The 23,189-nt window shown below is 43.9% G+C and overlaps 1 protein-coding gene across 3 annotated transcripts in view; it reads left to right on the forward strand.

The window, feature by feature from the left end:
* The window catches only part of tango6 (transport and golgi organization 6 homolog (Drosophila)), a 153,796-nt gene that overhangs the window by 65,566 nt on the left and 65,041 nt on the right, over positions 1–23,189 (forward strand). For all 3 annotated transcript variants that reach the window (XM_059651822.1, XM_059651823.1, XM_059651824.1), the window contains 4 exons: positions 2,098–2,210; positions 11,521–11,697; positions 12,699–12,825; positions 21,613–21,774. In XM_059651822.1, coding sequence (XP_059507805.1) covers positions 2,098–2,210; positions 11,521–11,697; positions 12,699–12,825; positions 21,613–21,774 — 579 coding nt within the window. The remainder of the gene's footprint in view (positions 1–2,097; positions 2,211–11,520; positions 11,698–12,698; positions 12,826–21,612; positions 21,775–23,189) is intronic.

Raw genomic sequence — 23,189 nt, forward strand, 5'->3', positions numbered from 1 at the left:
CTTTCCACTGATATAGAGTCATACAGCACAGAAACAGACCTTCTGGTCCAACTTCTGCATGCCAACCAGATATCCCAATCCGACCTCGTGTGATTTTTCCAGCATTTGGTCACTGTCTCTCTAAATGTTTCCTGTTTATCTACACCTTCAGATGCCTGCTAATGGCAAAACATGCAATTGGAAAGGCAAGGAATGATTAGGGATAGTCAGCATGGCTTTGTATGTGAAAAATCTTGTCACACTAGCTTGATTGAGTTTTTTGAAAAAGTGACAAAGATTGATGAAGGCAAAGTAGATATTGTCTTTCTGGACTTCAGCAAAGCGTGCATCAAGGTTCCACATGGCAGTCTGATTATTAAGATTAGATCACATGGGACTCAGTGGGAGCTAGCTAATTGGACGCAAAATTAGCTTGAAAGTAGCAGACAAGAGGGTGGTGGTAGAGGGGTGCTTTCAGACTGGAGGCCTGTGACCGCCGGTGTGCTGCGAGGATCGGCATGGAGTCCACTGCTTTTTGTCACTTTTATATAAATGATTCGGATGTGAATATAGGAGGTATGGTTGGCACGTTTGCAGATGACACCAAATTGGAGGTGTAGTGGACAGTGAAGAAGGTTACCTCCAGAGTACAACAGGACCTTGATCAGAAGTGGTGGAGGCTGGTACAATTACAGCATTTAAAAGCCATCTGAATGTCTGCATGATTAGGAAAGGTTTAGAGAGAAACGGGCCAATTGCTGGCAGATAGACTAGATTAATTTAGGATATCTGGACAGCATGGAAGAATCGAACCAAAGGGCTTGTTTCCATGCAGTGCAACTTTATGACTTTAGGTGGGAACGTTCTCCTTGAAGAAAAGGTAGCTGAGACGAAATTTGATAAAGGTTTTCAAAATCTCTTGAGAGCAGATATGGAGGAGCTATTCCCACTGACCACCTGCTTCCCCAAGCCTGTCCAGCATCTACAAGGATTAAGTCAGGAGTGTGATGGAATGCTCCCTACTTACCTGAATGAGGGCAGCGCCAACAACAATGAGGAATATTGATTCCATCCAGGACAAAGCAGCCTGCTTGATTTGAGACCAGCCCCACAATTATTTACTCCCTCTACCAATGAGACTCAGTAGCTGCAGACTGTACTATTTACAAGATACAGTCTTGAAATTCACCCAAGATCCTCAGACAGCACCTTCAAAATCCATGACTGCTTCCATCTAAAATGACAAGGGTAGCAGATACATGGGAGCACCAGCCACTCATATCCTGACTTGGAAATATATTGCCATTCCTTCGCTCTCACTGGGTCAAAATCCTGGAATTCCCTCTCTAATGGCACTGTAGGTCTACCTACAGCACATAAACAGCTCTTCACCACCTTCTCAACGGCAGCTAGAGATGGGCAATAAATGCTGGCCCTTGAGTGAACAAAATAAAGCTTGATCCTGCTTTTGTGACATTTAACAGAATCACAGAACTTTTCAGACAACTATTAAGACATAGGAGCAGATGTTGGTTATTCAGTCCATTAAGTCTACTGTGCTATTTAATGAGATGATGGCTGCTCTGATAGTCTTCAACCTTGCTTTCCTGCACTTTCATCACAACCATTGATTCCCACACTGATTAAAAATCCAGCTATCTCAGCCTTTCCTGTACTTAATGACCCACCGTTTATCTCTCTCTTAATGGTCCAGCCTTACGTTGAGTTTATGTGCCCTGACTCTGGACTCTCCCACAGGGAGAAACAAAATATCCACATGTACCTTGCCAATCCTCCTCAGAATCTTGTATATTTCAATAAAGTCACATCTAATTCTTCTTAAGTTGTATGATGTAGATGGAACCAAGTGGCGCATATTGTCTGCACCAGCTGTCTGAAAGACCATTATGTGACACTTTCCCCAAGTTTCTGCACACTGTTTCTATTCAACTATCCATCTAATGCCATCTTGAATGCATTCAAGACCAGAACCATTCGTTGTGTGAAAAAGATTTTTCTAATGTCACATTTGTACTATAATGTTTGATGCTTTTTAATTAAAAGTTATTGCTTAGATTCCGGAGTAATTCTTTTGTGTTTCTGCTTTTTCCTTCTTAGGTGTATGTGGTTGGAAATGACCCATGTTCTAAGCTGTTAGAATCTCTGAAGGCAGTAATTCCAGCAATCTTTAGTCTTTATTGCTTCACAACACGCGGAGTTTCACATTTGCGGTTTGTATTTACTCTCAAACTACCCTATGTCTATTGCTAGTCAATTTATTAGAAATATTCGATTTCAACAGAGTTGATGTGACTGTCTACTCCAAAAGCTAATGAGTTGCATGGTTAAGGAAGGAAAGGTCACAAGGCTTCCAAACACAAGAGAGGCCCTGGATGACTTTGAGACTGCTTCAATGCTGTGGCAGGCCAGAACCTAATTGGGGCGATTCAGGTGTGAAAATGGGGTGTGGATTTTGATAGGGATGTGAGTAGTGAATGGATTATCTCAGTTTTCATAAACGAATGTCCATAAACTCCTCGCACTTGTTTCCTCCGTATTCACCTTAAAGAAGGAAATGGGTTTTGAAAAGATGCTATCTTTCCAGAATTATCATGGTGCAGTGAGAGGTTTTGGAAAAGGAGAGAGAAACTTATTTTATCTTGATGTGTTACAGTCATTGGTCAGGTATTATCATTTTGTGCTCCGTGGGCTGAAATGACACAAAAGAGGAATTAACAGAGTGGAGGGAGATTTGAGAGTCTTCTTGTAGTTAAAAGTGGAGCTAAGGGAGTGCAGGCTGATAACTATAGTTGGATGTTGGACGGAGTAGACATTAAAAGAGTTAGCGATAGAACGAGGAATCTAGTCACAACTCAAAGTGGTGCATATTCAAAATATTTGATGATAACACAGATGATGTGACCAATATTGTGCAGAATAAGAACACAAATTGATCAAGGATCCATAGAAACAGATCCAGGTACTGTATATTCACTATTTTAATGATACTTTCGGAAGGACAGCCAGAAATTCATTCAGCAAAAGTGAAGAGGAAGAAGACGAGGAGGAGGAGGGGGCGGAATGTATAATGTGGTAATTATAGAGAGTTCAAGTGGGGGACATGGCATCCTTTGGAAACAAGGTCAAGACTCACACAAGGAATGTTGCCTTCCAGGGACATCTCGTGCCAGCTTGAAAGGGTATTGGAGATACTTAGAGAGGAAGGATTCAATCATTGTGTTCCAATAGGTTTATACCAACATATAGTAACTGTTCCTGAGGGGAGAGTGCAGATGAAAAAATAATATAAATAACCAAAATATACAAAAGGGAAGAATAAAGCAACAGTCAGAGCTTTAGGCATACAGGTAAATGGAAAACTAAAAGATGTAAAATTGACAGTCAGAAAAGAGAACTGGTAAATGTGAGAGTAAAGCAATTAGACAGAACAGAGATGCTCGAATGAGCATATGGTATAAGTATTTAGGTGAGGTTAATTGAAATAGGAGGACACAAACTGTCCACAGTAAATTGGGCAGATCCATGAATGTAGAATTACAGATTGGTGGAAGATGCTAATTACATAATTCAACGTGATACAATCCCAATTTATATCCCTATGGATTTAGAGATCTACTTAATGGGATAAGAAAACGGATGTGGATGACTGAAAAGTCCAGAGATCACACAAAACTAAAAGAAAAAGCACTCAAAAGTGCAAGACAGATCTTGGAGTTTGGAAAGATGCAGAAAACTCCAAAGCGAGACATACATACAATGGCAAGCACTGTAAAAAGGGGAGTATGAAGAACTGCTTACAAAGAATTGTCGAAAACTAAGTAAAACATTCTTCAACATTATATAAAATGCAGGAGATCAGAAGCAATGCAGATCACTTAAAAGCATTCAGCAATCCTCTTGCAATTACCTCACTGTATAAATCAGGAAATGATGAAGTTGTGTAAAAAGGACAGTACGGTGGTCCTGGATAACTTTAATTTGCATATTGACAAATTTGGACAAATCAGATGGGCAAGGGTACAATGGAAGACAAATTTGAACAATTCATCAGGGGTTGTTTCCTACAGCAGTGCATTGCACAGCCTATCCAGAAACAGGTGATTTTAGACCTAATGTGTAACGAGGAGAGATTAATAAGAGTGAAGGATCCTCCGGAGGTAGCAATCACAACAGGGTAGAACTTCTTACTCAATTCGAAGGAAGGCAACAGGAATGTCAAACCAGTGTCCTCAACTTAAATAAATGTGAACACAGAGGTATGAAAAACAAGCTGTCCAAAGCATTCTGGAAAAATAGACTAAGAGGAAGGCCAGTGGATGATCAGTACCAGATATTTAAGTGTGAGCAGATATTTTATAATGCTCAGTAAAAATGTATTCTGATCAAAAAGCAGGATTTAATGAGAAGGATGGACCAGCAATGGTCAGCAAAAGTACATGGGGAGTATCCAATTAAAAGCAAAGACATACAAAGTGGCAATAAAGAGTGTAAGGCAAAGGATTAGAAATCTTTTGTGAACCAGCAGCGGATAACTAAAAAGCCGATAGAGGGAGAAATGACAAGTCATTAAAAGGGGTCATGAAAAGTCATAGGCCAGCAGAATTAATATAGAGGGTAGTCAAGCAGAGGGTTGGCCCACTCAAGTAAAGGGAAGGGAATTTATGAGGAGCCAGAGGAAATGGCAAGGTATTAAATGAGTATTTGCATCAGTATTCACCACAGGGAAGGACTTGATGGATGATGAGTCTGGGGAAGGGTGTGTAGATAGTTTGGGTCACGTTGAGATCAAAAGGGAGGAGGTATTGGCAGTCTTGAAAAACATTAGGGTAGACAAGTCCCCAGGGAATGATGGGATATACCCTAGAATACTGCGAGAGGCAAGGAAGGAAATTGCTGGGGTCTTGAGGGAAATCTTTGTATGCTCACTGGCTACAGGGGAAGTCCCAGAAGACTGGAGAATAGCTAATATTGTTCCTTTGTTTAAGAAAGGCAGCAAGGATAATCCAGCTAATTACAGGTCAGTGAGCCTTACATCAGTGGTAGGGAAATGATTGGAGAGGATTCTTCAAGACAGGATTTACTCCCACATGAAAATCAATGGGCATATTAGTGAGAGACAACATGGTTTTGTGAAGGGGAGGCCATGTCTCAGTAACTTGGTTGTGTTTTTTGAGGAAGTGACGAAGATGATCGATGAGGGTAGGGCAGTGCTTGTTGTCTACATGGACTTCAGTAAGGCCTTTGACAACGTCCTTCATGGCAGACTGATACAGAATTTAAAGTCACACCGGGTCAGAGGTGAGCTTGACAGATGTATCAAAAACTGGCTTGGTCATAGAAGACAGAAGGTCGCAGTGGAAAGATGCATTTCTGAATGGAGAGCTGTAACTAGTGGCCTTGCTCAGTGAGCAGCATTGGGACCTTTGCTATTCGTAATATATACAAATAACTTGGAGGAAAATGTAACTAGTCTGATTAGTAAGTTTGCCAGTGACACAAAGATTGGTGGAATTGCGGATAGTGAAGAGGACCATCAGAGGATACAGGTGGATATGGATTGGTTGGTGACTTGGGCAGTGAGGTGGCAGATGGAGTTTAATCCAGAAAAATATGAGGTAATATATTTTGGGAGGTCTAATCCAGATGGTAAATATACAGTTAATGGCAGAACCCTTAATAGTACTGATAGATGGTGTCTGGGTATATAGGTATACAGGTCACTGAAAGTGGCAACAGTGGTGAAGAAGATAGTCAGCAAAGCATATGGCAAGCTTGCCTTCATTGGCTGGAGCATTGAGTTTAAAAATTTGTCAGTTAATGTTGCAGCTTTATAGAACTTTCTAGATATTTCGTTAGGCTGCGTTTGGAATATTATGTTCAATTCTGGTCACCATACTTCCAGGCTTAGGAGAGGATACAGAAAAGATTTACCAGGATGTTGCCTGTATGGAGGGCATTAGTTATGAGGAGAGGTTGGAGAAACTTGGGTTGTTCTCACTAGATGACGGAGGTTGAGGGGAAACCTGTTAGAGGTCTACAAGATTATGAAGGGCTTGGAGAGACTGGACAGTCAGAGGCTATTTCCCAGGGTGTAAAGGTCAACTACAAGAGGACACAGGTTCAAGATGAGAGTGGGAAAGTTTAGCGGAGAAGTGCAGGGGAAATATTTCACACAGAGGGTGGTGGGTGCTTGAAACACATTGCCACTGTGGGTGGTGGAAACAGGTATGTTAGCAACGTTTAAGGTCCATCTTGATAGACACGTGAATGGGAGGCAAACAGAGGCATAGAAACTACATATGGCTGTTAGGTAGTGGGTGTGAATAGGGATTAAGAATCAATGCAAGTTTGGTGGGCGGTAGGGCTTGTTCCTTTACAGTATTGTATTGAGTGTTTGAGAACTATGAAGAAAAAGAATGTAGTGAAAGTAAGTATGGGACCCTTGGAAGGTGCAACTTGTGAATTGATAATGGGGTAACTAGGAAATGTCAGATCGTTCAAACCAATATGTTACGTAGTGGGGAACCGTATAAACATTGCAAAGACAACATAAACAATGTGCTAACGAAGGGAATAACTTGTAACAAGGGACAAAGTATTTATCAAACTGATGAGACTAAAGCAGACAAGTAACCAGGACCTGATGGTCTGCGCCCAAGGTTTTTTTTATTAGAAGTGGCTGCAGAGATAATGGAAGCATTGGTTGAAATATACCTGAATTCACTGGATTTCAAGAGAGTTCCAACAAATTGGATGTCTGCCAATATGACCCCCACTCCTGGTCAAAAACGGATAGAGACAGAAAGCAGGAAAGTATAAGCCAGTTAACCTAGCTTCTGTTGTTGGCAAAGTGGTAGAGCCCATTATTGATGAAGAAATAGCAAGACATCTAGAAAAGCTGAGCACAGTTGAACAGAGTCAATGTCATTTTATGAAAGGGAAGTAACATATGACAAATTTTATAGCGTTCCTCGATATAGTTACCAGATTTCATAAAGGAGAATGAGTAGCTGTAGAAGCCATTCAGTAAGGTAACAAATAAGATAGGAGTTCATGGAATTTGGGATACTGTATTAGCATGAATTAAGGATTGATTAACACACACAAGACAAGAGTCGGGATCAATGTGTTTTTTTAAGGTTGAAATGGCACAAGCCTTTGGAATACATAAACATTAGTCTTAGGGCCTCAATTATTCACTATCTATAATTAATGACTTAGAGTGGGGGAGTACAGAGTGCAGAGCAGTAGTCATTGGGGACTCCATAGTCAGGGAGACAGGTAGGAGGTTCTGTGGGGACGAGAGAGACGGTTGGTGTTTTGCCTCCCAGGTGCCAGGGTGCGTGATGTCTCTGATTGTGTTCTTGGGATCTTTAAGGGGGAGGGGGAGCAGCCCCAAGTTGTGATCCACATGGGCACCAACGACAGGTAGGAAAAGGGATAGGGATGTGAGGCAGAAATTCAGGGAGCGAGGATGGAAGCTTAGAGCTAGGACGAACAGAGTTGTTGCCTCTGGTTTGTTGCCCGTGCCACTCGCTAGTGAGGCGAGGAATAGGAAGAGAGAGGAGTTGAACACATGGCTACAGGGATGGTGCAGGAGGGAGGGTTTTTGATTCTTGGATAATTGGGGCTCTTTTTGGGGTAGGTGGAACCTCTACAAGCAGGATGGTCTTCATCTGAACCAGAGGGGGACCGATATCCTGGGGGTGAAATTTGCTAAGGCTATTCGGGTGGGTTTAAACTAATTCAGCAGGGGGATGGGCACCAAAATTGTAGTTCGCGTATAGAAAAGGTTGAGAGTAGGGAGGTCGGAAATTAAGTTTCAGGGACGCAAGATGGCACCGGCAAGCAAGAAATTGGTTTGAAGTGTGTCTACTTCAACGCCAGGAGCATCCAGAATAAGGTGGGTGAACTTGCAGCATGGGTTAGTACCTGGGACTTCGATGTTGTGGCCATTTCGGAGACATGGATAGAGCAGGGACAGGAATGGTTGTTGCAGGTTCCGGGATTTAGATGTTTCAGTAAGAACAGAGATGGTAAAAGTGGGGGAGGTGTGACATTGTTGATCAAGGACAGTATTACAGTTGCAGAAAGGATGCTTGGGGACTCGTCAACTAAGGTAGTATGGGCTGAGGTTAGAAACAGGAAAGGAGAGGTCACCCTGCTGGGAGTTATCTATAGGGCTCCGAATAGTTCCAGAGATGTAGAGGAAAGGATAACAAAGATGATTCTCAATAGGAGTGAGAGAGACAGGGTAGTTGGCATGGGGGGACTTCAATTTTCCAAATATTGACTGGGAACACTATAGTTTGAGTACTACAGATCGGTCAGTTTTTGTCCATTGTGTGCAGGAGGGCTTCCTGACACAGTATGTAGATAGGCCAACAAGGGGCAAAGCCATGTTAAATTTGGCACTGGGTAATGAGCCCGGCCAGGTGATAGACTTGGAAGTAGGTGAGCACTTTGGTGATAGCAATCACAATTCTGTTATGTTTACTTTAGTGATGGAAAGGGATAGGTGTATACCACTGGGCAAGAGTTATAGCTGGGGGAAAGGCAATTACGATGAGATTAGGCAAAATTTAGGGAGTAGGGGATGAGCACATTAGAAATGTGGAGCTTATTCAAGGAAAAGCTCCTGTGTGTCCTAGATAAGTATGTACCTGTCAGGCAGGGAGGAAGCTGTAGAGCGAGGGAGCTATGGTTTACGAAGGAGGTGGAATCTCTCTGGTCAAGAGGAAGAAGAAGGCTTATGTTAGGATGAGATGTGAAGGCTCAGTTAGGGCGCTTGAGGGCTACGAGGCAGCCAGGAAAGACCTAAAGAGAGAGCTCAAGAGCCAGGAGGAAACGTGAGATGTTGTTGGCGGACAGGTTCAGGGTAAACCCTAAGGCTTTCTATAGGTATTTAAGGAATAAAAGAATGACGAAAGTAAGATTAGGCCAATCAAGGACAGTAGTGGTAAGTTGTGTGTGGAGTCAGACGAGATAGGGGAAGCACTAAATGAATATTTTTCAACAGTATTCACTCTAGAAAACGACAGTGTTGTCGAGGAGAATACTGAGATACAGGCTACTAGACTAGGTGGGATTGATGTTCACAAGGAAGTGGTATTAGAAATCCTACAGAGTGTGAAAATAGGTAAGTCCCCTGGGCCGGATGGGATTTATCCTCAGTTCCTCTGGGAAGCCAGAGAGGAGATTGCCAAGCCTTTGGCATTGATCTTTAACTCGTCATTGTCTACAGGAATAGTGCCAGATGACTGGAGGATTGCAGATGTGGTTCCCCTGTTCAAGAAGGGGAGTAGAGACAACCGTGGTAATTATAGACCAGTGAGCCTTACTTCAGTTGTTGGTAAAGTGTTGGAAAAGGTTATAAGGGATAGGATTTATAATCATCCAGAAAAGAATAATTAGGGATAGTCAGCACGGTTTTGTGAAGGGTAGGTCGTGCCTCACAAACCTTACAGTTCTTTGAGAAGGTGACCAAACAGGTAGATGAGAGTAAACCGGTTGCTGTGGTGTATATGGATTTCAGCAAGGCGTTCGATAAGGTTCCCCACAGTAGGCTATTGTACAAAATGCGGAGGAATGGAATTGTGGGAGATATAACAGTTTGGATATGAAATTGGCTTGCTGAAAGAAGACAGAGGGTGGTAGTTGATGGGAGATGTTCATCCTGGAGACCAGTTACTAGTGATGTACCACAAGGGTCGGTGTTGGGTCCACTGCTGTTTGTCATTTTTATAAATGACCTGGATGAGGGCGTAGAAGGAGGGGTTAGTAAATTTGCAGACGACACTAAGGTCGGTGGAGTTGTGGATAGTGACGAAGGACGCTGTATGTTGCAAAGAGACATAGATAAGCTGCAGAGCTGGGCTGAGAGGTGGCAAATAGAGTTTAATGCAGACGAGTGTGAGATGATGCACTTTAGTCGGAGTAACCGGAAGGCAAAGTACAGGGCTGATGGTAAGATTCTTGGTAGTGTAGATGAGCAGAGAGATCTCGGTGTCCGTGTACACAGATTCTTGAAAGTTGCCACCCAGGTTGACAGGGCTGTTGAGAAGGCATATAGTGTTTTACCTTTTATTAATAGAGGGATCGAGTTCTGGAACCAAGAGGTTATGGTGAAGCTGTACAAAACTCTGGTGCGGCCACACTTGGAGTATTGTGTACAGTTCTGGGTCACCGCATTATAACAAGGATATGAAGGCTTTGGAAAGGGTGCAGAGGAGATTTATTAGCATGTTGCCTGATATGGAGGGAAGGTCTTATGAGAAAGGCTGAGGGACTTGAGGCTGTTTTCGTTAGAGAGAAGAAGGTTGAGAGGTGCCTTAATTGAAACATATAAAATAATCAGAGGGTTAGATAGGGTGGATAGGGAGAGCCTTTTTCCTGGGATGGTGACGGCGAGCATGAGGGGGCATAGCTTTAAATTGAGGGGTGAAAGATATAGGACAGATGTCAGAGGTAGTTTCTTTACTCAGAGAGTAGTAAGGGAATGGAACGCTTTGCCTGCAACGGTAGTAGATTCGCCAACTTTAGGTACATTTAAGTCATCATTGGATGAGCATATGGACGTACATGGAATAGTGTAGGTTAGATGGGCTTGAGATCGGTATGACAGGTCAGCACAATATCAAGGGCCAAAGGGCCTGTACTGTGCTGTAATGTCCTATGTTCTCTCTATCTAAGTTTACTGATGGTAAAAATAGATTAGAGGGCATGTTGCAATGGGTAAGTAGGGAATTTACAAGATGTTATTAGTTGAGTCAGTGGGCAACAACTTGGCAGATGGAATTTAATTTTAGAAAGTATGACATACAATGATATACATTTTGGGAAGAAGAATCCAAACACAAAAGGTTAGCACATAGGTGCAGCAAGTAATGAATAAAGCAAATGATATTTTAGTATTTATTGCTGGAGGGTTACAATTTAAAAATAGATAAGGCTTGTTGCAACTACACAGGATATTGGTGAGGTCGCATCTGAAATATTGTGTACAGCTTGGTCTCCATCTTTAAGAAAGGATACATTGACATTTGCGGCAGTTCAAAAGTGATGCATGAGGTTGATTCCTCAGGTGTAGGAGGTGACCTATCAAGAACATCTAGGGCGGTTAGGCCATTATTTATTCGGGTCGATAAGAATGAGGGATGATCTTGTTGAACTTGGAGGATTCTGAGCAGGCTTGACAAGGGTAATTGGTGAGAAATTCTTTCCACTAGTGGGGGAGCCTTGAACAAGGGGATATAAATTTAGAATGAGGAGATTCATTTCAAACTGAACTGTAAAGGAATTTCTTATTCCAGATGGATATTCTATTAGATTTTATTGTTATATGTACTCAAGTGCAGAAAGATGGGAGTACAGTGAAAAGAGTACAAAGTCGCCATTCCACAGCACCATCTTAAAATATCACTCTCATCCACTATGTTTATCTGCTTCTGTGTTTCTTTTTTGTTTAAGATATTGACTTTTTTTGCTGTTCGCTAAAAATTGTTCTTTTTTGTCTATCAGCTCTGGTTGCCAGGAGATTCTTTTGTGGTTCCTGCAAAAATCTGAACCTCCAGTAGCTATGTTGGTGTTGAAGCAACTTGCAGGCCTGGCACAATCAAGTCCTATCATACACCCATTGTACCATTTTACAGCAGGCAGTGAGGGAGGTGTGAAGCTCACTGTGAAGGAGACAGTAAGGTAGGATTTGCTGATAGTCAATAGTACCTGAAAGAATCAACAACTGGCATTGTTATTGCACATTTAACATCATAAACCATCCATTGGCACTACATTGATACTTCTGATTTCTTGAAACCTGCACACCCAATGCCACCCAGAAGTACAATGAACCTGCAGACTTTTTTAAGCATCAAAATCAAAACCTATAATTCATCTGTTTCTGATGATTCCTCTCTGATGGTTCTCTGCCCTAACACATCACATGATTTCCAATAGTTTCCCTCCTCTTTCCTTGTGGGTCCTTTACAAATCTATCAGCACGTGGGAACCACTTTCTGTTCTCTTTAGCTCATTTCTATTAAGTTGTTGACCACTCATTATTGCGTTCACTCCTATTGTAAAGTCTGTCCTCTCTTTATGTATTGACCATCTCCCCATCAACATGCTATCATCAGCCCCTCCTCAAGAATTCACTCTTGATAACCCCCACCTTTCCTGCAAAGTATTGTTCTGTTTCCACCCTTTCCCCACTGAAGTTCTCAAATGTATCGTTCTTTTCCAAATCAGAGTCTGTATGACACAATTCCATCTATGAATCCCCAGAATCAGGCCTTCATCCCTGTCACATCACAGAAACAGTCCTAATCGCAGCCACAAACAACTTCCCATATAACTGTGCGAACGCACTCTACTGTAGCTGATTCACCTGTAGCCTTTGCAATGCTTGCTCACACAATCTTCCTCTGTTGGCTCTCCAGCATCAGCTGATTCCACTCTTATCGATCTAGTTGGTTTCAGACAATCACTTGTAATGATTTTTCTTCTTGCTTCTACAGTCTTACTTCTGCTGTCTCCAAAGAATCTACCCTTGCCCCTTTTCTATTTCTTATCTTTGTGGTGCCCCTGAATAGCACATTCCAGAACATGCCAACAGGTTCTACAAGAACACTGATGAACCCAGACCTGGCTCACCACCTGTCCAAAGCTGAACTCTGAAACTACGTTTTTGCTTTAATCAGTGATGAAGATGAGATTTTGTACAAGAAAGTGTCCTCGGAGCAGTGGCGGATTGAGTGCCTGGCACAGTTACTGAGCAATCTTCAGGAGAACAACCTTACAGGAGATTTCTTCATTGAGTGTTTGAAGGTCAGTGAGACAGCGACATGGTGCATCAAGATAACTCTTCCCTTTACATGATGAAGGGGTACAAGGGGGCAGTTCAGCTGGGAACCAGGCAGAAGGAAAAGTTAGGCCTCATCTGACACAAGTCCCTGTTATAAAAGTAACAAAATGGAACCTGTGAACAGAAATTGTCAGATTTTGCCTGAAATGAAATGCAGCCAGTTCTTGCAATATGGGATGAATTAGCATGTTTTTAAAAATTCATTCATGAGATGTGGGTGTTTCTCACAGGCCCAGCACTTATTGCTCATCTCTTGTTGCCCTCAGAAGGTGGTGGTGAGCCCACAATTTGGCTAGGGGTAGAATTTTAGGATTTTAAGCCAGCAATGCTGAAGGAACCATCCGAGTCAGGATGGTGAGTGGCTTGGAGGGGAACCTGCAGATGGTGGTGTTTCATGTACCTGCGGATCTTATACTTCTGGATGGAAGTGGTTGTTGGTTTGGAATACGCTACCCATGAAACCTTGATGAAGGGGGTGGCACAGTGGTTCAGCGTTTAGCATTGCTTCTTCACAGCATCTGGACCCCGGGTTCAATTCCACCCTGGGCGACTGTCTGTGTGAAGTTTGTGCATTCTCCCCGTGCCTGCGTGGGTTTCCTCGGGTGCTCTAATTTCCACCCACAGTCCAGAGATGTGCAGGCAAGGTGGATTGGCTATGCTAAATTGCCTGTAGTTTCAGTAATGTGTAGATTAGGTGGGTTATGGGGGATGGGAGTGGGTGAGATACTGTGAGGGTCATTGTTGACTTTTTGGGCCAGAGGGCCGAATTCCACACTGTAGAGATTTTATGAAATTGATGGTAACATTTTAAAAACAAAGAATCGTCTGCAGTGCATCTTGAGATGGTATACTCTGCTGCTACTAACCATCGGTGGCAGAGGGAGTCAATATTTTGTGTGTTGTGCTAGTTAAGTGGGGCAAGTGGAGAATATTCTATCACACGTTTGGCTTGTGCCTTGTAGATGGTAAACAGACTTTGGGAAGTCAGGAGGTGAGTTAGTCGCTGCAGGATTCCTAGCTTCTGAAGACAGCTTCAGCGTACTGAAGACAGATGAAGCTTTGCAAGAATATCGGGAATGTGGAGCGAATCTGAAATGAGGGATTAAGAGGGCTAAGAGAGGACATGAGATATTGTTGGCAAACATGGTTAAGGAAAATCCCAAAGCCTTTTATTCATAAATAAAGAGCAAGAGGGTAACTAGAGAAAGAATTGGCCCACCTAAGGCCGAAGAAGGAAACTGATGCGCTGATTCAGAGAAAATGGGTGACATTCTTAATGAGTACTTTGCATCGGTATTCACTAAGGAGAGGGACATGACGGATGTTGAGGTTAGGGATAGATGTTTGCTTAGTCTGGGTCAAGTTGACATAAAGGAGGAGGAAGTGTTAGGTATCCTAAAAGACATTAAGGTGGACAAGTCCCCGGGTCCGGATGGGATCTATCCCAGGTTAGCGAGAGATGCGAGAGAGGAAATAGTCGGGGCCCTAACAGATATCTTTGCAGTGCCCTTAGACATGGGTGAAGTCCCGGAGGACTGGAGACTTGCTAATGTTGTCCCCTTGTTTAAAAAGGGCAGCAAGGATAATCCAGGTAATTATCGACCGGTGATCCTGACGTCAGTGGTAGGGAAGATACTGAGAGATAGGATCTATTCCCATTTGGAAGATAATGGGCTTATCAGTGATAGGCAACATGGTTTTGTACAGGGAAGGTCATGTCCTGCCAACTTAATAGAATTCTTTGTGGACGTGACAAAGTTGATTGATGAGGGAAAGGCTGTAGATGTCATATACATGGACTGCAGTAAGGCGTTTGATAAGGTTCCCCATGGCAGGCTGATGGCGAAAATAAAGTCATATGGGGTCCAGGGTGTGCAAGCTAGATGGATAAAAAACTGGCTGGGCAACAGGAGACAGAGGGTAGTAGTAGAAGGGAGTTTCTCAAATTGAAGACCTGTAACCTGTAACAGGAACTGTGCTGGGACCACTGTTGTTTGTGGTATATGTAAATGATCTGGAGGAAGGTTTAGGTGGTCTGATCAGCAAGTTTGCTGATGACACTAAGATTGGTGGAGTAGCTGATAGTGAAGGGGACTGTCAGAAATTACAGCAGAATATAGATAGACTGGAGAGTTGGGGAGATAAATGGCAGATGGAGTTCAATCCGGGCAAATGCAAGGTGATGCATTTTGGAAGATCAAATTCAAGGGCGAACTATACAGTAAATGGAAAAGCCCTGGGGAAAATTGATGAACAGAGAGATCTGGGTGTTCAGGTCCATTGTTCCATGAAGGTGACAACGCAGGTCAATAGGGTGGTCAAGAAGGCATATGGTATGCTTTCTTTCATTGGACGGGGTATTGAGTGCAAGAGTTGGCAGGTCATGTTGCAGTTGTATAGGACTTTGGTTTGGCCACATTTGGAGTACTGTGTACAGTTCTGGTCACCACATTACCAAAAGGATGTGGATGTTTTGGAGAGGGTGCAGAGGAGGTTCACCAGGATGTTGCCTGGTATGGAGGGTGCTAGCTATGAAGAGAGGTTGAATAGATTAGGATTATTTTCATTAGAAAGATGGAGATTGAGGGGGGACCTTGATTGAGGTCTACAAAATCGTGAGGGGTATAGACAGGGTGGATAGCAAGAAGCTTTTTCCCAGAGTGGGGGACTCAGTTACTAGGGGTCATGAGTTCAAAGTGAGAGGAGGAAAGTTTAAGGGAGATATGCGTGGAAAGTTCTTTACACAGAGGGTGGTGGGTGCCTGTAACGTGTTGCCAGTGGAGGTGGTAGATGCAGACACATTATCGTCTTTTAAGATATATTTGGACAGGTACATGGATGGGCAGGGAGCAAATGGACACAGACCGTTAGAAAGTAGATGACAGGTTAGACAGAGGATCTTGATCGGCGTAGGCTTGGAGGGCCGAAGGGCCTGTTCCTGTGCTGTGGGTTTCTTTGTTTCTTTGTTTGTTTCTTTGTTTCTGACCTGCTCTTGTAGCTGGAATATTTATATGCCTGGTCAATTTTAGTTTATAGTCAATGGTAATCCCCAGGATTCGGCCGTAGAATGTCACATGTTGATGGCTATATTCTTTCTTTTTCGAGTTGGTCATTGCCTGGCAATGTTATTTGCAACTTGAAAGTACAAACCTGGATATTGTCCAGATTTTGCTGAACATGAGTGAATGTTCTCAAGTCTGATCTTATGATGGAGAAAAGGTCATTGAGGAAACAATCGGATATGTTAGGCCTTTGGAACTCTTGACCTCCAACAACCGCAACCACTTTCCTTTGTGTGAAGTACAACTGCAAGCAATGGGAAGATTTTCCCCTCATTCCTGTTGACTCCCATAATATTTAAAGAGCTCCTTGATGCCACACTTGGTTGAAAACAGCCTTGATGTCAAGGGCTATCACTCTCACCTCGACTCTGGAATTCAACTGTGTCCACATTTCAGTCAAGACTGTAATGAGACCAGGAGCTGAGTGGCCTTGGCGGAACCTAAATTGAATGTCACTGAACTGTTTCCAGCTAAGTGCGTGCTGCTTGATTGCACTATAGATGATCGCAAGTGCACTGATGGGGTGTTAATTGGCTGGGTTGGGACAGTCATACTTATGTTTCAGGACATAGCGGGGTAACTTTTCTTGTTGTCCGATAGATGCCAGTGCTGTAGCTGTACTGGAACAGCTTCTCTTTGAAGTTTACGTTACATGTAGACATGGTGATTAAAAAGGCATTTGGCATGCTTGCCTTCATTACTCATATCTCTGAGTATAGGATTTACAAAATCATGTTGATGTTGTTGAGGCCTCTTCTGGAGTATTGTGTCCAGTTCGGGTCACCCTGCAACAGAAAGAATATTATTATGTGTGAGAGAGTTCAGAAAAGATTCACCAGGATGTTACCGGAATGGAGGGTTTGAGTTATAAGGAGAGTCTGAATAGGGTGGGACATTTTTCACTGGAGTGCAGGGGTTTGAGCTTATAGAGGTTCATAAAATCATGAGGTGTATAGATAAGGTGAATGGCAGATGTCTTTCCCCTGGGCTGGAGGACTGCAAGACAAAGGAGCATATTTTTAAGATTTTAAAAAAACCATAATGGTCAGTTTTTTTACAGAGTGGTTCATGTGTGGAATTCTGGAGGAAGTGATGGGTGTGGCTACAGTTACAACTTTACAATTATAACAGACGTTTGGATAAGTATGTAAATAGGAAATGTTTGGAGGGATATGGCCCAAGCCTAAGCAGGTGGGAGTAGTGATAATGGGAACTGCAGATGCTGGAGAATCCAAGATAATAAAATGTGAGGCTGGATGAACACAGCAGGCCCAGCAGCATCTCAGGAGCACAAAAGCTGACGTTTCGGGCCTAGACCCTTCATCAGAGAGGGGGATGGGGTGAGGGTTCTGGAATAAATAGGGAGAGAGGGGGAGGCGGACCGAAGATGGAGAGAAAAGAAGATAGGTGGAGAGGAGAGTATAGGTGGGGAGGTAGGGAGGGGATAGGTCAATCCAGGGAAGACGGACATGTAAAGGAGGTGGAATGAGGTTAGTAGGTAGGAGATGGAGGTGCGGCTTGGGGTGGGAGGAAGGGATGGGTGAGAGGAAGAACAGGTTAGGGAGGCAGAGACAGGTTGGACTGGTTTTGGGATGCAGTGGGTGGGGGGGGGAAGAGCTGGGCTGGTTGTGTGGTGCAGTGGGGGGAGGGGACGAACTGGGCTGGTTTAGGGATGTGGTGGGGGAAGGGGACGAACTGGGCTGGTTTAGGGATGTGGTGGGGGAAGGGGACGAACTGGGCTGGTTTTGGGATGCAGTGAGGGGAAGGGGAGATTTTGAAACTGGTGAAGTCCACATTGATACCATTGGGCTGCATGGTTCCCAAGCGGAATATGAGTTGCTGTTCCTGCAACCTTTGGGTGGCATCATTGTGGCACTGCAGGAGGCCCATGATGGACATGTCATCTAGAGAATGGGAGGGGGAGTGGAAATAGGTTTATCGCAGGTGGGAGTAGTTTAGTTTCGGATTATGTTCAGCATGGACCAAAGGGTTTGTTTCCATGCTGTTTGACAACATGCCTAGTTGCATGGCAGGTTCTGGAGGACAGGTCTTCAGTACTGTTGTCAGAATACCGTCAGGGCCCGTAGAATTCGCAGTATCTAGTGCCTCCAACTGTTTCTTGATATCAATCCGAATGAGTCCATTTGGCTGAATCCTTATATCTGTGATGCCGGTGACCTCTGGAGGAGACCATGATTGGTCCATCATCCAATCGGCACTTCTGGCTGAAGATTGCAGCAAAGGCTTCAGCCTGTCTTTTGCACTAATGTTCATGGAAAAGCTCAGCAGGTCTGGCAACACCTGTGAAGGAGAAAACAGAGTTAATGTTTTGGGTCCGGTGACCCTTCTTCAGAACTGATGGTGTCTGGGGAAACGTCAGTTTATATGCAGAAAATAGGGAGGTGGGTGGGGTAGGGAGTAAACGATAGGATAGGGCCCAAAGAGAGAGAAGAGCAGTTGGACAGACAAAGGAGTTGCTAACGATCAGGCTGGGAGGGTGAATAGTTGTTAATGGGGACAGTTAGTGACTAACAACAGGGGCTGTGTAGTGACAGGCTATGTGCTAACAAGGCCTGGTGTGTGGGATGGAGAGCTGAGACAAGGGAGAGTTTAGACCCTAAAATGATTGAACTCGGTACTGAGTCCGGAAGGCTGTCCCCAAGTGGAAAATGAAGTGTTGTTCCTCCAACTTACGCTGGGCTTCGCTGGAACGTCGTAGCAAGCCGGAGACACAGATGTTGGCCAGAGAGGAAGGTGGTGTTTTGAAGTGGCAGGCAACAGATAGTTCAGGGTCTTGTCTGTGAGCAGAATGTAGATGTTCTGCGAAGCGGTTGCCAAGTCTACACTTCGTTTCCCCAATGTAGAAGAGACCACAGTGTGAGCAGCAAATGCAGTAGACTAGATACTGCAAGGTGCAGGTGAAGTGTTACTTCACCTGGAAGCTATGTTTGAGCCCTTGGATACTGGGGAGGGAGGAGGTAAATGCTCAGGTGTTGCACCTTCGTCGGTTACAGGGGAAGGTGCCGTAGGGCTGTGGGGAAGTGCCGGGGGTAAAGGAAGTATGGACCAGGGTGTCCCGGAGGGAACGGTCCCTGTGGAAGGCGGACAAGGGAGGGAAGAGGCATATGTCTGGTGGTGGCATCTTGCTAGAGGTGGCGGAAATGATGATGGTGCCATTTCTGCCACCTCCAGCAAGATGCCACCTCCCATTTAGCACATTGATCATGCCGCATCACAGTGGATGGAATTTTTAATATGAAGATGGGACTTTGTGTCTATTGTGGTGGTCTGTCCTACTGATACTGCCATGGACTGATGAATCTGCAACAGGCAGATTGGTAAGGTCAAGGTCAAGTTTGTTTCTCCCTTTTGTTGGTACCCCCAGTGCCTCAGACCCGGAGTAACAGCTATGACCTTTTGGGCTCAACCAACTTGGTCCACAACATTCTTGGTGGTCAGCATTCTGCTTATTCTTAGCATTGTTCACCATGGAGGAGTACTGATTCATCAGCTGAGGGGGGATGGTTTGTGGCAATAAACAGAAGGTTCCTTGTTTGACCTGATACCATGGGACATCATGGACTCCAGAGTCAATGCTGAGATTTCCCCGGGCAATTCCCTTCTGACTATACCACTGCCACCACCTACACAGGATACGTCCTGTCCAATTGGCAAGACTGTGAGAGAGTTTGTGAGATAGCTCAAATTTCGCACTAGAAGGTTAGTAAAGATGACTGCTGGGTCTTTGTTCTGTTCGGTTTCATTCCTTTTTAAGGATTTTCAGCCTTTTTTAAAATTTGTTCTTGAGATGCAGGCATCTCTAACTTAGCCAGTATTTACTGCCCATCGGCAATGCTGGAGGGCAGTTAACAAGCAACAACATTTCTGTGGGTGTGGAGTTACATGTAAGCTAAACCAAACAAAGATTTCTATCGCTGAAAAACATTAATGAATCAGATGAACTTTTAGAACAATCAACAGTGGCTACATGGCCACCATTAGACCAGATTTTGAATCCCAGGTTTTTACTGAACTCCTATTTCACCATCTTCCATAGTGGGATTCAAACCCACGTGCCTAGAAAGTTAAAATAGTTTCAGTGGTAGTAGAAACTGGAAATGCTGGAGAATCTGAGATAACAAGGTGTAGAGCTAGATGAACACAGCAGGCCAAGCAGCATCATAGGAGCAGGAGGGCTGATATTTCGGGCCTAGACCCTCCTCCAGAAAGTTATCCTGGCCTCAGGATTACTAATCCAGGGAGAATGCTGTAAGGCCATTGCCTTTCCTTTTGATACAATTGAGTGGCTTGCATGTCTGTTTAAGAAGGCTGTTAAAAACTGACAACATTGCAGAGGGCCTGGAGTCTCTCACAGGCTGGATCTGGTAAGGATATTAATGAAACAAATGTGATTTCACAACAATCAGCAACAGTTTATTGAATTTCCTTTCCATTATCTTCTGAGATTGTACCTGGATCCCCAAAATGTTGCCTGGGCCTCTGGATTACTAGTCCAGTTACAATATCACTATACCATTGCCTCCCCATCGCCTGTTTGATCTTCAGGTGAAACTGTTTTGTTTTTTTTTATTAAAGGTGTTAACCTTTGCTTACCCAAGTGGCCATTGGTACTGAGAACCTGATCCTGTAACCCAGCATCAGAGATCATCCACACACATGAGCCACCAAACTTTGCTTCTTATTCCTGGAGAGAATATACATATTGTAGTCTTAATGTTTGAACCCAAACATTGAATATTGTCTGAAATTAACGAATGGTACAAAACTTGGAGCTGCTTGGTTAGTGTGCCTCAGCTATGCACACACTTTGGCTGTTCCCCATTGCAGCAGGTTGTTGGGTTCCCTGAAATCATAGAATCCTGTGAAAACAGGCCCTTCGGCCCAACAAGTCCACACCGACCCTTGGAACATCCCACCCAGACCCATGCCCCTATGACCCACCTAAGTTACATATCCCTGAATACTACGGACAATTTAGCACGGCCAATCCACCTAACCTTCACGTCTTTGGACTGTGGAAGGAAGCCAGAGCACCCAGAGAAAACACATGCAGACATGGGGAGAATGTGCAAACTTCACACAACCATTTGCCCAAGGGTGGAATCAAATCTGTGTCTCTGGCAGTGTGAGGCAGCAGTGCTCGCCACTGTGCCACCCAAAATTCTTGGGTAGCAAAGTGTATGATTTCATATGCCCCTTTCCTGAGGTGAGATGTTTCATGCGTCCTTCAGAAATTTATTTGGAATCCATAATCCTTGGACTCCTACATCACTTCACAATGTGGTCATGTATGCTGTCCTTGGCTGTAATCCTGGGTGGCTCCGGATATGCCATGATCTTTACAAAAAGGTTAATTGTCACAGATATGAGCAGTAATGTTAGGCTGCAGCCAATAGAATGATCCAGCAGTTGGAGAGCAGCAAAGGAAAAGAAAGCAGAAAGTTGTCGGAACTAACTGTGTCCCATAGGTGCTTCTCTTATTGGCTGATAATGGAGCATCACTGATAGTGCAATGAGGAACCTCAGTGAGTGCAGCGGTAGCAGTTAATGTTAGGAGAATGAATGATATGAGTGCTTTGGAGAGGTGTGATTTGTGCGAATGGTTTTGGTCAATGTGGCGTAAAGGTGCAGACTGAGGGAAAGGTAATGCATGTATCTTTTTTTCAGGGTCTTACATGTTTAGCAGGAGAGACGGATGACAGGCTTGCAACAAGCCGCAGTGATGGCTTGCCTGAATTGGAGCAGCGGGAACAACAGTTGGTCATCTTGCAACTCATTGCTGTGTTATGCGAGAGATTTGGTCATCTCATCCTCAACAACACTGTGCACGTGAGTTCCACAATATCACAACTACTCTATGTTGAAACACTGCAGTCCAAGAACTCAAAACATTACTCTGTGGGGAGAGGTAACAGTACTGGCATTGAATAGAGGGTTCTCTGTGGGAGCTGAGTATTTGCTCTCTGCAAAAGCAGGGCACTAGTCCTGCATACAGTGTTTCAGGAGGCTGCTACTGGATATAGAGGCATTTCCATGAAAGTTGGATAACCAGGATACAGTGTTCACTGGGTGACTATCCGTTATTTAACATGTATGAACCAAAGTGAAGAAAAATGTTTCCTGAAGTAACTCTTAAATACACTCATGTCAGGCAACCTAAGGCTCATGTCACTCATGTCAGGCTTCTAAGGCCATAAGAAATAGGAACAGAAGTAGGCCATTCAGCACCTTGAGCCTGTGTTCTTTTCAATAGGGTCATGGCTAGTTGGACATTCTTCCCATCCATTTTCCTGCCTTTTCCCTGTAACCCTTGATTTCCCTTCTGATCAAAACTTTTAGTTTAAAAACGTTAAGAACTTAATTTTAAGAACTTCTTCAACATGATGTGTCCACAAGGTCGATGCCCCAACAGCTCTCTGTGGCAGAGAGTTCCACAGACTCTCAACTCTCTGAGAGAAGAGCGTTCTCCTTATCTCAATGTTAAATTGGTGCCTCTTTATTCTGAGACAATTGCCTCTGGTACTAGACTCTCTCATCGGGGAAACATCCAATCTGTATTTACTCTGGCAAGCCCGGAAGAATCCTAAACGTTTTCAATGACACTGCCTCTCATTCTTCTAAATTCCAATGAGTAGAGTCCAAAGCTGTTTAATCTTTACTCATAATCCCTCCATACCAGCGATCATCCTCATGAACCTTAGAACATAGAACATAGAACAGTACAGCACAGAACAGGCCCTTCAGCCCACAATGTTGTGCCGACCATTGATCCTCATGTATGCACCCTCAAATTTCTGTGACCATATACATGTCCAGCAGTCTCTTAAATGACCCCAATGACCTTGCTTCCACAACTGCTGCTAGCAATGCATTCCATGCTCTCACAACTCTCTGTGTAAAGAACCTGCCTCTGACATCCGCTCTATACTTTCCACCAACCAGCTTAAAACTATGACCCCTCGTGCTGGCCATTTCTGCCCTGGGAAATAGTCTCTGGCTATCAACTCTATCTATGCCTCTCATTATCTTGTATACCTCAATTAGGTCCCCTCTCCTCCTCCTTTTCTCCAATGAAAAGAGACCGAGCTCAGTCAACCTCTCTTCATAAGATAAGCCCTCCAGTCCAGGCAGCATCCTGGTAAACCTCTTCTGAACCCTCTCCAAAGCATCCACATCTTTCCTATAATAGGGCACCCAGAACTGGACGCAGTATTCCAAGTGCGGTCTAACCAAAGTTTTATAGA

This window comes from Stegostoma tigrinum, chromosome 16, assembly GCF_030684315.1.
Source record: "Stegostoma tigrinum isolate sSteTig4 chromosome 16, sSteTig4.hap1, whole genome shotgun sequence".
NCBI lineage: Eukaryota > Metazoa > Chordata > Chondrichthyes > Orectolobiformes > Stegostomatidae > Stegostoma > Stegostoma tigrinum.